The sequence below is a fragment of the Aptenodytes forsteri genome, unplaced genomic scaffold (assembly GCF_000699145.1).
Source record: "Aptenodytes forsteri isolate BGI_AS27 unplaced genomic scaffold, ASM69914v1 Scaffold80, whole genome shotgun sequence".
Lineage (NCBI taxonomy): Eukaryota > Metazoa > Chordata > Aves > Sphenisciformes > Spheniscidae > Aptenodytes > Aptenodytes forsteri.
Window position 1 is genome coordinate 3,233,008 of NW_008795026.1, and position 15,439 is coordinate 3,248,446.

The 15,439-nt window shown below is 46.7% G+C and overlaps 1 protein-coding gene across 1 annotated transcript in view; it reads right to left on the reverse strand.

The window, feature by feature from the left end:
- The window catches only part of OBSCN (obscurin, cytoskeletal calmodulin and titin-interacting RhoGEF), a 214,003-nt gene that overhangs the window by 188,347 nt on the left and 10,217 nt on the right, over positions 1 to 15,439 (reverse strand). The window contains 3 exon segments of the mRNA XM_019471183.1: positions 2,896 to 3,156; positions 5,506 to 5,775; positions 13,772 to 14,912. Of these exon segments, the coding sequence (XP_019326728.1) occupies positions 2,896 to 3,156; positions 5,506 to 5,775; positions 13,772 to 14,903 (1,663 nt within the window). The 5' untranslated portion in view covers positions 14,904 to 14,912.

The window sequence follows — 15,439 nt, forward strand, 5'->3', positions numbered from 1 at the left end:
ACTGGGATATTTCAGAGATAAAAGGTAGACATGAATAAACAGCGCATGGGTTTTAGAGTTACGGAGATCTCAGTTGCTTGTTGCACAGGCTTGACTGTTCTCTGCAGCTCCTTTCATCTGGGTGTCTGTCCTCTGTCCTGCTTCTGAATTTTATGCTACCTCCACTCAGAAGGCGTGTTGTAACTTTGTTTCCCAAGAGTGATAGCTATCATTGGGGATTTCTGTTTTAGTAATTTATGCAGAGTCAGCTTTTGGGGTTGGGGAATTAACTTCAAAAGGAAATGACAAAGAAATGTCCCCACCGTCAGACCCTACAATCGAGGAGACGTGGCTATTTTACACTACCTGAGGTCACAACTGTACCCCTGCAGGTATTTGCATAACAAAGGTTTACGTTCACCCTCTCATTCCTCTTGAACCCGTTAGAGAAGGCTCAAGTCTTATCAGGGTTATTCACTATGTGCTGCCACTGATACAGTCAAGAGGCTAGGAATTATCTGATATGCTGTAGTTAGACATCTACTGACACGGTAAAGGATCCATTTCGTTTAATTTTGGTTATCTGAAAGTTAGGTGTCTGGTTTAAGTCAATCATCCAGACTCCAACTGTAATCCCATGGAGAACAGCACACTCAGGAGCAATTCATCCCAGCTTAAAGAAGGTGTGCGAGCTGGGTGAAATGAATCACACATTGCTGATGCTCAAGTATTCATGCCTATAGAGGGAGCCTGTACAATGGGCCTAGACTAAAAACCGAACTCTGGGACAACTGATCTTCTCTCTGCCTCATTTTACCCATCTGTAAAATGGGCATAGTAACAATGCAAGATACTGAGCAAATAATATATAACCATTGCTTGCCAGATAAATGCTATTAAAACAGCCAACACCGATCTTGTGTCGCTAATTGAAAAAATACGTGAACGTGGTACACAGGATTCTTCAAGCAGCTAATCGGATATTCATGAAGTGTAAAAGTAGGAAATCTCAATGCGATACACTTTTCCTTCATGACATAAATAGACACATGAGTGTTTTGGGGTGCACAGCTACCAGCCTGTCAGTTACTGCTGGTCAGAGCTGGATGCCAAAGGTCCCATTAGTGTAGCACTAAGCTGAACGCTAGACCCTGGAAGCAGATCTCTTGACCTTACCATCAGAAACTGTAATGTAATGTTTTGTTCAGAGATGCCTGTTTGTGGGAAGGCAGCTTCTCACCTCTTTCTATTCAGTAAATCAATACTTGCTTCATAACTTAAACAGCAGAGTCTGAAATCAAACTGAACTTTGCCGTTCCCATTGAATAGGTGCTTGGTTGAATGTTAAAGACTTCCAAATACCTTAGAAACTGTCACAATGCTAAGTGCAACGCTTACTTACCTCATTTTTTCCTCATTTTAGCTCAATAGCATGAGAATGCCCCAGCCAAGTTTAGATAACACAGCAGTTATAAACCTTTATTTAAAGATTTCTTTTTACCACTCAGTAATTGCAATTTGGAGGTGGTGGTGGGAGAAGAGAAGTATTACTCTTCCCAAACGGTGACTAGAGTTGGTGGCTTGCTCACATGCAAATTGGAACTGCAGCAGAGCCAGAAACCACACGCAGTTCTGTGCCTTAAATGAAGCAGCTTTTGCCTAGGAAATGCAATGCCATCAAAATAAAGCTTCATAAAACTAGGCAACTTCACCAAAATTTCATTTCAGGTGTGATCTCAACTACACTGCACCTGCTGCTACTGATTTGTCAACGGAAACCCTTGCTCAGATCAGATGTGCCAGCTGAAGGAATTCTCCAGCCTGCATATTATATCAGTCTCCCCAGCTAAAGCTAATCAAGACAAAAGTCCCCTCTTTCAGCATAGCTACCATCAGTTCACAGGGTCTTCCCAGCTTTGTCATGGCAAAGAGGAGATGAGAGAGGACACGGCTTTGCTGGTCTCCACAAAAGGAAGGAAATTATATTTTCAGGAGGAAACATTTCCCCTTTTTCTTACAGGTTTTTTTTAATCTATCTATCTATCTATCTATCTATATTTTGCAGGTTTTTTTTTCATCTATCTATCTATCTATATTTTACTTTAATGCAAACAGCTTAAGAAGCTAAAATCAAAGTAAAATATTTCAAGTTTGGTGAACGCTTGACTGTCCCCGAAATGCTTCATGTGCGTGTGCATAGATGTTCCTTCACAGATGTTTTTGCTTGCTAGAATGGAAATACTCTGCCAAAAATGTTCAGGGCACCTATCCACTTCCCCATCATAGCCAGCACACCCACAAGGTACCCTCATGTCTCTGTAGACTCAAGACCTAGGGAAGGAATTAAATGCTCACTGACTCTCCCCTCCAAATCCCCAGCGAAGGGAGAGAGGGGGAGATAAGTGGTCCCTATTTGCTAGAAGGAGTATTATCCCCATAGCAAGAATTGATAAATGCCCCTCAAAGAAACTAATGATTTTGGAAAATGGAGGTCAGCGTGTAGGTGGAGCACCCGCAGCGCTCTGTGTACAATGAAGTAAGGCGACTGCAATGTATGCAACTTACATGACGTTTTCTAAGCACCTCCTGATGGGGAAAACACGCATGTCCCTTACCCCGCGTTTTACTCGGTTATTAGTTTACATTCACTCCAGCACGGAATGAGAATGGTACAGAGAAAACACACGTTTGAGCCGTGCTCTTTCCCCAGGACTCTTCTCTCTCTGTTTTGATCTCTCCGTAACATTTCATAACGCTAGCGTTCAGGCTGTCGGCCTTTTGTGGCAGACATCGAACCTTCTGCTGTCTTTGGACAACAAACTTACCATGGCAGTACCTAAAACAACAGTGCTAACACGGGAGTACCTGCTTGCTAGGGAAGGCCCAACACCAATGCCAAATAAAAGTGAAGCTTACTGGTCACAGTGAACTGGGTAGACGTCCTGCTTTCATCAGCCAGGAAGGCAATCTCACCAGCATCTTCCATCTTACACTCTCGGATGATCATGGTATGTTGCTTGCCGGAGCACGTGATGGAGATTCGATCACTGGGTTTCACTTCTTGTTTATTTTTCAGCCATCGGATGTTCTGGCATTCATTGTCCAGCTCCACACAGAAGATGGCTGTATCGTTTGTGAACACCGCAGTCTTTCGTGGAAGTTTTTTAATGATGTTCCCTTTCAATAAGAAATTAATTGTTATCAGCAAACAGCAGACATTAAAGTCTCTGGCAACACTGGACCATCCAGACTACAAGAGGACTAGCCAACAGCTCTCACCTAATCAAAACCTTGTAGACACTATGCAGACATCCCTAAATGAATTCCTAGGCTCTGAGTTATACAGAACAGATAATCCCAAGGACTCATTTTGGCCTTCAAAGAGAGAAAAGCAATCTTGTTTGACTACAGTCGCTCATGTTTCTAGCCTAACACGCAGACTCTGCTGTTGGGTAAACACAAGGTACGCAGCCTTGCCAAGAACAGATTTGACAGTGATATGGCTTTCATTGCCCGCATGTGCTGGGAATTCAAATTAAAACTTTGCTAAAGTAGGTCAGTCTTAAACCAGACAGGTCTCTCGTCTGTCTTTGGGATTTTGCCTCCACCAAAGTTACCAGTAAGTTACATAAGCAAGATGGCAAACACGCCAGTCACCTGAATTAATAGAAAATACATTGAAAACCTCAGATTTCTTCTTAGAGTCAACCCACAAATTCACACGGAATGAACTTCACTTATTTGTGTCCTTTCCAAGCGACTGTGATGATTATCACTTATTAGAATAACCTCAAAGTTACAAGATGGGACTATTCACAGGAAAGGTTGGACAAAGCATCAGGGAACCACCCCTATTGACAGATGGTGACCGGCTCCAGCCCTGGAACAGTCCCTGTGAGGCAAAAGAGCCCTCACCCAGGCAAAGCCCTAGAGCTATTTAATGAGAAGCAAGGCTGAACTCCTTCATGAAGCAACAGATCAGGCACATGTTTCATCAGTAGGATTCAAGACCCTGATTCTCTGCTCACCCTCTCCAAAGCTCGGGCGCGTGTCTGCTCCTTGCTGCCCTCAGCAGTGTCCCTGTCCCCGCAGCCCTTTGCATCCTGCCACGCTCTCTCATTTGCCCAACCTCACCCTGCTCGCTCGAATCTTCTCCCCCCGGGGCAGGCACAGGGCTCCCCCAGGAAGGCTCTGCCTCCTTTCCCTCCCGAGAGCTCCACCTGGCCCAGTCACTCTCTTTTTTAATGGAACATTGCCGTAGTACCATAGCACAAACAGGTAAAACAAATACCAGCTGTCCTACCAGGGCCAAACACGCTTGCAGTGTTTGGCTGGTCTAGCCCTAACAGAAGGTGTAACAAAAAGATGTCTGTCTGAACCCTCCTGTGTCTCTGGACTAAATGTCCCCTTCTACCTCCACCCACGTGCATTCTCATCTCTTTGCTAATGATACAAAAAGGAATTTGCGGGACGATGCATGGCACCCGCCTGTCTTGCACCAATTTATGCAGCGGAGAACAACTTCTGGTTTCACTGGGAGTAAAGTCAGGCTTCAAATGAGACAGGACAAGTGCAATCCTCTTACTATTACAGATCTTCAATTCACGCCACAGGACATGTCAATGATACCAGCATAAGCATCATCAAAATAAAAATTACAGGTCCTGGAGTTGCATGGGTAGCTTCTTATTCATACAGCAAGTCACGGACTTCAGAACTGATGGCCCCTTCTGCAGACATGCCTGTGTCTGATGTGCATGTCTACTGGCTGTGAGACACCTCCACCATCCCAGGCTCTACACCTACTTGCACTTCAGTCCTAAACCGCCAGACTCGGGAGACTTGGACATGGTTCTCTATCCACATTTTGCCACTTTCTCATCAGCTTTCCAAACTCCAGAGAACAGGTCCAGATGTCAGAGATCTGGAGCGTGGATCTGGTTTCCAATCTGAAACCATGCTGGTGCTGACCGCAGCCTGCGCCACACATCGGACCATAAACCACAACTGCTAAGCCAGCTTCCCAGTGTGGTCAGCACCACTCTCAGACAAGATTCACCATTGTGCTCGCCGGACACCAGACAGATGTGCGTGAGACAGTGCCAGGACAAGATTCATCGTTGTCCTCACCAGACAGATGTGCGTGAGACAGTGCCAGGGGACACATCCGATGCTTGGGATCACGTTAAGGAAAGTCTACAGTGCTAGGCTACAGCTCAAGGACTTTGCCTTCTACGAAAACCCCTTTAAGCATAGGTCCCCACCAGGTGACGTATCTTGTGCAGCAGCACAATCTGTCCCTGCTCTCTGACCCTGTGTCCCAGATACACCCTGGCAGGAGACCCGGGGACCCACTGACCGACCACACGTGGCTCTCCTCTCACCCATAAGGGAGTCTGCTGTTCTTCACTGCACACATGCACGGGGTAAATGCCGTTCACAAGGTCGAGTCTGGAGTCTCATGTGTGAATCTCACGCTTGGTCGGTGAGACTTGGCTGATCTGAAATAGCAAAAGCCTTTCTTACCTTGGACAGACAACTCCGCGATGGTCCTGCTCCCTTCTTTCATCTCACAGATATAGACAGCATCATCATCTGTGGTGACGTTCTGGACAGTGAGCCGGCGATACGTGCCCTCTTCTTCGATGTTGTATTTCTTGCTCTGCCGGAGCTTGGTTTCCTCCTTGTACCAAGCTGTCTCTGTACTAGGAACAGGCACTTCACATTGGAAGGTGGCAGATTCCTTCTCCCTCACTTCAAGATCCTTCAGTTTTTCCTTGAAGGGTATTGACGGTTCTTAAGAGGATAAAAACAGAAAGGAGAAACGAGAGGTTTTGATGGTCTGTGGTAAAAGGTGTGCAAATAAATAAGTGAATAGAAAAAAATTAAACAATAACACTTCTTATTAATGGTATTGATTTGTCCTGAGCTGCCATCCAAACCCATAATCAAGCCCTACCACAGTAGGCGTTCTGCTCTCACATAAAAAAAAAGATCTTAGATCCCAGCAGAAGTATTTTAAGGACTTATCTAAAAATGAAGCAGTATCAGTCTGAACTGCAGTACCTGCCCCACACCACCACACAGAGGAGTTTGCTCTAATCCAAAGAAATGCGAACAAGCTGGTGAAGCACCAGGTTAATAAATTCTGCTCTTGTGGCCTGCTTGTCCTCTAGCGTGAACATCTCTGCACTGCACCTTGTCACCTAGTGATGCCAACAAGAGGAAGGGCAGGGGCCACCCAGCCTGACTCTATACATAGCAACAGCCACTTCCCATCAGAGTAAAAGCCCTTAAAAGTAAAGATGCTACAGGTGGGTAAATAGCAAACGGGCTGGTCATAGGGAGAGGGCACAGGGCAGCAATTCCAGGTGAGTGTGAGCAGCTGAGCTGGTCAGCTGGTGCAAGAGCCAATGTTTTAGGCATCTTGCAGCAGAATTGAGCTCAGCGGAGTGATCTGAAAGGGCACAGAAGGATGAGAGGTGGCTGTGCACAGAAGGACAGATGTGGGGAAAGCACAGAAGTAACTGATGGAGGAGTTTTCTGTTCTCCCCACCAGCACCAAGGGCTCTGTATCAGCTTTTGTCAATGATAATAAAAGAACTAAAGAAAGAGCCCAAGTCTCCCGACTGCCTCTGCTTTCCTCCAGCAGTGGGGCTGCAGTGCTTTGGCTTAGGGAGAAACCAGAGTGTGGATCAAACACGCAAAACAGCTGCATGGCAGTGAGGGAAGACATTTTACGAACTGAACAATGTTTAATTCCAGTGACAGCTGCGCTGTGAAATCATCCCGATACCCCAGCGCTAAACTGGAGAAAGGGGAGCTGGACTGAAGAGGACAGCCGGCGGTCACAGCCATGGGATTGGTGCCACAGTCATGTCCCAGGCCTGGGTTAGCCACTGCTCATGGCTCAGTCATGTCACAGGCCTGGATTAGCCAGTGCTGATGCATCGCCACTCATGCTTCCTGAGAGATCATGTCTTGACATGTACCTTCATCTTCTAATAACTACTGTACCAGCTCCCAGCCTTTTTTTGTGACTCCATTCTCCCTCTTCCTGACCACACACACACTCCCAGGCTGGTAATTACGTGTGGTCACTAGCAGTCAGTAATGCCAAGTGTTAGTCTAACAGACAAACAGGAGTAGACTTGTCTTAGATTTATAAGCCCATGTCCACGGTGGCACGTCCCACTCGGAGTCTCCATGGTCTAGAGGCTGGAGAAACACAAATCAAAGTCCTCAGACATCCCACATCCAAACTTTGATGTCCAGGAGCCTCCATTTTGTAAAATTCAGATCTGGTAGCTCAGCATATAACTGAGTCCGTTACCTGCCCCATCCTGCCCCACCATTAGGGCAGGAGCTGCTACAGGAGCAGTGCTGTCTTTGATTTGGTTTGCTCTTTTTTGAACTGAGGCCCTAGAAACTCATGCATTCAGTTTTGCAGGTCTTTTGTTCAACCCCTGGCACAGCCACGATTGCAGTTGTCACCTAAACACCTCCAATCGTTTCTAGCTGAGCACAGCCTGGATGGAGATACCAGACTCTAAGGGCTTGACAGGACACCTGGAGGGAGCAATGCTATCTACTGCCTTGGTTGTAAAACCTGACTGGGAACCCGTACAACACCTTTAGGAACAGGAAGGTGTTGTAGCTAGGTGACTCTAGCTCACCTTGGTTATTTTCTTAAAAAATGTTTTGCCTTAATGCACCTCAATTCAAGGCAAGTCAAAGTCTCGCCTTAAAAAGCCTTCAGCTACGGTTACACAGACCTGTTCTGCCTGCACTCCACATGTCAATTATCCTTTTTGTTTTAACCAACAGGCAACTCAAACTCCTGCCCTGCAATCCCATATATCACCTCTGGAAGCACCCCATGAAGCCAGGGGGAATGAAGCAGTCGTAATTCTCGTGCCATGGGAACAAGCAAGAGGATGAGACCAAGAAAGCATGGATCAGAAGGATGCCAGCCTCCAGGAGCTGGATGCAGCGTTGCTGTGTGAGAGAGGAGGGAGTCTGGAGCTGACACTGAGAACACAGGGACATGCCCAAGGGCCAAAAAGAAATACGAGATGCACCTGAGAAGCACACAAGTGTATTCCCATACTTGGAGCAACTGGCCATATCGCTAACCCCTCTCCCTTTACAGTCACTGAGCAGTATCTAAGGTCACAAAAAAAAGCTCCTCTAGGAAAAAGCTCTTAAATGTACAAACACAGACTAGACTAGACTAGACTAGAATATTTCAGTTGGAAGGAACCTACAATGATCATCTAGTCCAACTGCTTGACCAATTCAGGGCTTACCCAAAGTTAAAGCGTGTTATTAAGGGCATTGTCCAAATGCCTCTTTATCACTGACAGGCTTGGGGCATCGACCACCTCTCTAGGAAGCCTGTTCCAGAAGAGTTGGTTGATTCTGTCGTATGTGTTGCAGTCACAGCACTGCTTTTCCAGCCAGGGAAAGTAGGTGCAAGGTTATCTTTGGCAGCTTGGGGTCACAGATATCCTCTGAAAACAACTTTGCTTTCGTCCTACTGACATACACACACACATGTCTTATCTCGCTCTGAACAGGGCTTCAAAGAGACAACAGCTGATAAACTGAATCGAAGCCCAGGATTCACCCAGCCCACTGCTTTTTCTGGTTTGGAGATATGAGAGAGGCTCCAAAACCCACCAGCCTCCTCTTCCTGAATATACCTTCATGCTCTTTACATCATCTAGCATGTACCTGGTCAGACAGAGGGGGTTAACTTTGGTCAGGGGACTACAGAAGGACCACAGGGCTGTTGAGAGTAGACATCCCAAACAATTCAACTGGCCCATAACCAGCCCCCTGCCCAGGTCAGAGAGATGCTCAGAGAGGTGGCCAGGGGGAAACAGTGTCTCCAGCTGATCAACAGGCAACCCAGATCTCAAGGAAAGATCTGCGACAGGCAGGTGGCTCATCTGCCTTGTTAATAGACTAATTAACACAGTCCGACTCCATAACCATATAATATTTACATGAAGAAGACTTGTTCTAAGGATGGAAACGCTAGACTTTACACCAGCCTTTCAGTGTATTTTAACTAGCTAAATGTGAAAACAAATAAATACACTTACTCTCCCACTAGCCAGCACGGTGAGTTGAGCAGAGATCTCTGTTACTCTCTTTCACCCCACGTTGGTCTGACAGACCCCAGTCTGTCCGATTTTGACATTTACATTGCAAATTCTCTAACGTAGGGATCCTCTCTTACTGATTTGTACAGCACCCCGCACAATTCAGAAGTATTCTGTGCCGTAACTACTATAGGCACATCAGGAAGAGCTGCTGCAGATAACAACGTTATATTCGATCTGATAAGCTCCATAAATATTGACTGCTCATTTCTAAATGACTATTTGTCATGCATTACCCTTTCACCAGCTAATTCGCAATGTAAGCTCGTGTTAAGTATGACTCTAATATGGAAGATAAAGCCATTTGTCTATCACCCATTTTCCATATTATCCAAAATGTTCATAATGTCTGAAAATGTCCTTGTAAGATAAGCAAAAAGTGTGTTCGGCTGAGGTTACATGTGATGTAATTCTCCCAGGGCCCCTCTGCTTCAGATAAGAAGTGCCACTGATTCCCATCTCTAGTTCCTGTAAATAGCAGAGCTGGTCAGAAATTATTTAACATTAAGCAAGAAAGGTGATTTCTGATCTCTCAGTTCCACAGCAAAATGCTGATTTTGCTCAAAACAATTATTCAAACCTCCTTTGAGAAAATCTAGGTGGCTTCTTTCAGAATGACTGGAGTGGAAACATTGAGGGGTGTTGAAGAAAACAAAATCTTTTTTTCACTTCAGTTTGGCATTCGCTTGTGACCAGGTGATCTGCCGCGGTGCTTTTGGAAGCCATGGTTGGATGGTTTCCTGACCACAACCTTTCCTAAGGGTGCTCTCCCTGCCGGGCTGTCTCTCCCACAATACAAAGCAGTTTCAGCTCTGCTCAAGTCACCAGAGCTCCATGTACTTGTGAGTCCCCGGCACCACGGAAGAGACAATTTCAACGCAGCTGAGACAGGCTGCAGTCTGGGAGCAGAAGCAAGAGGAGGCACTTGAACCGTACATCTTGCAAGCTGGAAGAGTAGTTCAAGTGGATGCCATTTCATATAGAATCCAACGAAAAGTACAAAACAGTGTTCTTCTGATCACTCCAAATCAACCATTATCCAGAAACTTTTACTTCCATGAGAGCTCAGTGGTGTGAATTTGAAGAGCAGTTCTGCTTTGTCTTTGTAATATCTGGACTCCTGGGCCATGGCTCATTTTCAGTGCCCTGAGAGGTCATTTAAATTCATCTCTAGTATCAGTATGATTTTTTTTTTTTTTGACTGTACAGTTTTTTCTATTAATCTGTTTTTAGCCAAAGCAGAAATACTCATTAAGGCATATAATGAAGGCAATAACATTTCTAAAGAAGGAGAAATAAGAGATAAAATAAGAGAGCTACAAAAGCCTGTGAGACAGAAACAGCAAAGCAAAACCCCAAGAGAGCATGGAACAAGAGCAGCCTATGGAGTTAGCAGAAACTTCAAGAGCTTAGACCAGCTATGAATTTGGCTGCTTGTCTTGAGAACATATTTCTCCAGACTGTCACAGGCTTTTTTATTTGGTCCATACCAACCAAACTAGCAATGACATGATGTTATTTTTTAAAAGCAGGTCCTGCTAACCCATATTTTGCTAAAAATAGGTGCAGCCTGCAAAGAAGCCAATGTTTCCTTAACCTTCTCAAAGCATATCTGCCTGCTTGACCTGGTCTTCTCACCTGCATTTCCTCTTGCCTATTTCTGGCCTTCTCATGGGCTCTCCATTTATTATTCCAGAGGCAAGTTTTCCCTCTGCCTAACAAAAATGATCCAGTGAGAGTAAGAATATGAAGAATCCTTCCAAAGGGAGCTATCTAAAGGTGCATAGACAAGCTTCGACCATCTTGTGCCCTTGGTCCTCTTCCTAGTTACTGTGCTTTCCAAGTTTCCTTTCTACCTCCACATTCCTCAAGTTGCAATTCTCTTTCAGATCTCAGATGTGACTACCGTGATAGCGGTCATTCAAAATCACTTCAGGTCAGAGGGGAATAAAGTGGCCTCAGCACCAGTCTGTTTTTCCAGTCTCCATCCTATTTGGCTTGCAACCTTTAACCTTTTCATACAGTATCTGATTTCTGTATTCAGGGACTCAGATGAACATTGCTTGGCCCAGGCCCAAGGATGGAGGCCTGTATGCTGTTCTCGCTAACTTTACACATGGCCTCGGGACACCTCCAAAGCCTTCAGGAAATTCAAGTCATTTATTTGTGTTCCTCCCATCCTCTCTGCTCTTTGCTTTGTCAAAGAGGTTTACTCTTGGGAAGCATTTCCTAACTTCTTTTACAACTCACATTTCAGCGTACGGCTTGCGATTTTATCCCTGCTCTAGACACATTTCTGAATCAGAGTAATCAACTCTTGGTTTTCCTTAATTGTGAGAGTGACTCTCTGCCCTGTAGCCTCTCCTTTGAGATTTACGTCTGCTTCACTACATCTCATTTAGGAACAGCTCAAAAATCTCTTTTTTTCAGCTCAATGATCTTTAAGGCATGGGCTCAGCAAAGTGCTTACAAATATGTTGGGTCCCTAGGTCTAGGATCTAGATTGACAGAATATAGGAGCCTTTCTAGAGGAGGTTTGACCTGTGCCCAGTCCTATGCCCTGAGAGAGACTGCTAAGAGCCACCTTACAGAGAGGATGCTGGGCTAGGCAGTCTTTTTTTATTATTACCTTTAAAAGGTAATAATAAAAGACCCATAAATATTCTCACTCAGATTCCTGTGTGGAAATTCTGCAAACCAAAATGCCAGAGCATATTTAAACCCATGAAGCTTGTCTTTCCTGGTACGTGTGTCTATGGACACATGCTGTGGATGCAGCGTCACAGGCTCTATAAATATGCTGTTACCTGCAGAAAGACCAATGCAGCAGCATGGTGCTTACCAAGGGTGGCTGCTTGGAGAATTCAGCCTCTTCTGCACGACCGAGCAAAGAGAAGGTTGTGTGGCAAGATGACCTACCTCCCTAAACCCGGTGGCAGATGAGCTAATGGCATCACTAATGGCATAAACAACAGAATTAAAAGCTCCCTTCACTGCTACATCGTTCTGAGCTGTCTTTGGAGGGCTGAGAAGGACTTCTGGTGACACAAAGGAGAGTCGTTATTCAGGGCCTAATTATAACCAACACACGTAGATTTTCCATGGCAGCCTTGGCCTGGTCAGAAAGCCCAACATGGTATGGCGTAACAAAGAAACAGACCATAAACATTTCCACTTAAGCCCTCTGACTCACAGGTGTCTTTTGGCAAGGGACATTGATCAATAACCTTTTCCCATGGTCCTTGCTCCCAGACCTGCTGCGTCGCATGCTTTCCACATCTCCTTTGGAAGAGGTTGCACCCATTGAGAATAATCAAATAAGCGTGGGCAAGAGGGGAGGGTGTTTGTCTTTGCAAGACAGGCGTTGAGCAAGTAACGGAGCTTGAGCCATCCTCAGAGTGAACCCAAGGGCCAGGCTCGGTCTTCAGCTCTGAGTCCTGACTCATGAGGTAATCACAGCTTTATGGAAGAGGACAAATGCCCTTCCCGATGCCACTCAGCACCTCCAAGGGATGGCAATGAGTGGGACAAGTGCCAGCGAGTTCCACGGATCAGGTGTCACTGATGGACAAGGGGACTGAGTCACTGACGGGAAAGACAGCGAGTGTGAAAGGGGAGGCCCAGAAAAGGGAAACCAGAAAACCAAATAAAAGCTGAGAGTCATAAAGACGGGTATGAAACACAGACCATTCCTACTCATTTGGATTTCTAATTTATTTTGCTGCCAGTCAAAAACATCTATTTTGCCACTCAAGTGGCAAAGCCTTTTACCTCTGAGAGTTAATTTACAGGTGCTGCCTGGGTTGCAAACTGCCTGCTGCAACCTTGCCAAATGGGAGAGCAGCTTGAAAATTTAGAGCTTCCTTTGCGAAAATATGTGTGTCACATTTTTGTCGCCATTCTAAAGAACTTGGTCTGACCTCCACCAGCGTTGAGGGACCCCCTGAAGGCAAGTTCTTCACCACTGACCGCAGCAAACAGAGGCATCCTGGACCTAGTAGAGTTCTGGGAGCACACAAGGACTACGCAAGCTGGGAAAAGGCTGAAGAGGCCTGGCAAGAGCAAGGCTGCTGGTGGGTCACTCTGTACAGGAAAACTGTGCGTTAGACTGCAATTAGAGTTGGAGTAGGTCCCCCAAGGGATCCAAGGCAGCCTGACACACTCAGCTTGCAGGGAGGAGTTCCCTCTACTTCTGCTTAAATGGCATGTGTGTGCCAGTTTGACTAAACCCTGTGGTGAGTATAAAGGAGGGCAAGATGGGGCCTTAGCAGTCCCTGATATAGAGGATGATGATGGATCTCTTAGATTACTATTAAACCAGGACGCATGGGAGCTTTAGAGATCTGGTTCATCCCAGCTGCCCCACAACCAGCCAGTTCTACGTCATCCATCCCTGACTGATCCCTTCCTAAAACCCCCCAGTGATAAGACTCTCTCCCCAGGTCATCTATTCCAGTGCTTATCCCCCTTTACAGCTGGAGGGCTTTTTTTCATGTCTAACCCACACTACTTTGCAGCAGTTTGGTGCCAGAAGTTTTGTTCACGCTCCCACCCCAATTCGGAAGTGCATTGCCTGTCTCCTTGCAGGCATGCCCACCCCAGTAAGAAACATAAGCACCCACCTTTGACGGTGACGAGCACGGAGCTGTACGTCTGGCCTGCCAGGTTGGAGGCCGTGCAGGTGTACAGCCCGTTGTCTATCTGCTTGCAGAAGAGGATCTTCAGCACAAAGTTCTCCTGATCATCCTCATAGATGACATGCCGCCGCCCTTCCAAAATGACCTCGTCGTCCTTCTTCCACACAATCTCTGGCTTGGGCTCACCCGTCACGTAGCAACTCAGCTTGGCATGCTTCCCCTCCGTCACGCTGCACGTGCGTGTCAACGCCCCGAAAGTCGCGTTGCGGGCCCCTTTGGTGGTAAGTCCAGCCGCTCTCTCATAATCCCGGGAGAGGCTGTAGCTGATGCCGGACAACCCTTCTGCCATGGAGTAAGACTGGGCAGATGTTGAATCAAGAGCCCCATGGGAGATGTCTGTCTTCCTGATCTCCTCCCGCCTCCTTTGCAAGTGAGACAACAAGGATGCCGTCTTGCCGCAGCTGGTATCGAAATGGCTGCTGCTGCCCGGGTTGGAAGAGCCCTGCGTTTCCACCACCAGCGCAGCTGAAGCGCTGGCAGAGCCGATGGGATTCTCCGCCCGGCAGGTGTAGGTGCCGCTGTCCCCCAGCCGGGCACACTGGATGGTGAGAGCGTTTGACTCCCCAGCAGACTCGATATGGAAGCGTCCGGCATCAGTCCGGTTCCGCAGGTGTCTCCCATCCTTCTCCCAGTTCACCGAGAGGGGAGGGCTGCCCTGGACTTTGCATTTGAACATGGCATCTTCTCCCAATGTTACTTTGATGGAGGAGGGTTTCTGGATGAAGTATGGGGCTGACTCCGTTACTGTGGTCTCCTCTCCAACCTTGATGCTGACAGCTGCAAAAGCTTCGCCGATGGTGTTCTTGGCCCGGCAGATGTATTGGCCACTGTCCTCCAGGCTCAGATCGTAGATTGTTAGCCGATAGAGATCCCCATCTTCTGTGGTTTTAAACCTTCCCCCAGACTGGACTGGAAGCTTATCCTTTTCCCAGCTCACAACTGGGATGGGGTTTCCAATGATCTGGCAGCTCAAGGTGGCATCCTTCCCCACAGACACCATGAACGCCTTAGGCCGGGTCAAGAACCGGGGGACTCCGCTGAACGAGCTGTAATCCATCTTGGTTTCCTAAAGAGTGAGAAATAAACATGTCAAGAAAGAGCCGATTAGGTGGTGCGGGCAAAAAATTGCTGCACTTCCATGGTATCAGGCTGTTTGTCATCTAGAACAGTCACGTTTTCATTGTCCTTCTCATTATGGATGAGAAGGCCTTGGAATATTTTAAGTCTTGCAGATTTCTTAGATTTAAGCTCAATAAACCGCTGATGGAGAAGGTAGCTCACTTCCCCACAGGAGTCACTGGGTAAAATACAAGTCTTTGGGCAGTTCACACAGAAAGAACATGATGGTCCCTTTCGGCTTTGGCCCTAGGAAGGTGACCTGCACTAATGCTATATAACATATAGCATTATGTTATATATATATATAACCAGCACCTGGGCGTGTTGGTTGACAGCTGGCTGGACATGAGCCGGCAGTGGGCCCAGGCGGCCAAGAAGGCCAATGGCCTCCTGGCCTGTATCAGCAATAGTGTGGCCAGCAGGAGTAGGGAAGTGATCGTGCCCCTGTACTCGGCACTGGTGAGGCCGCACCTC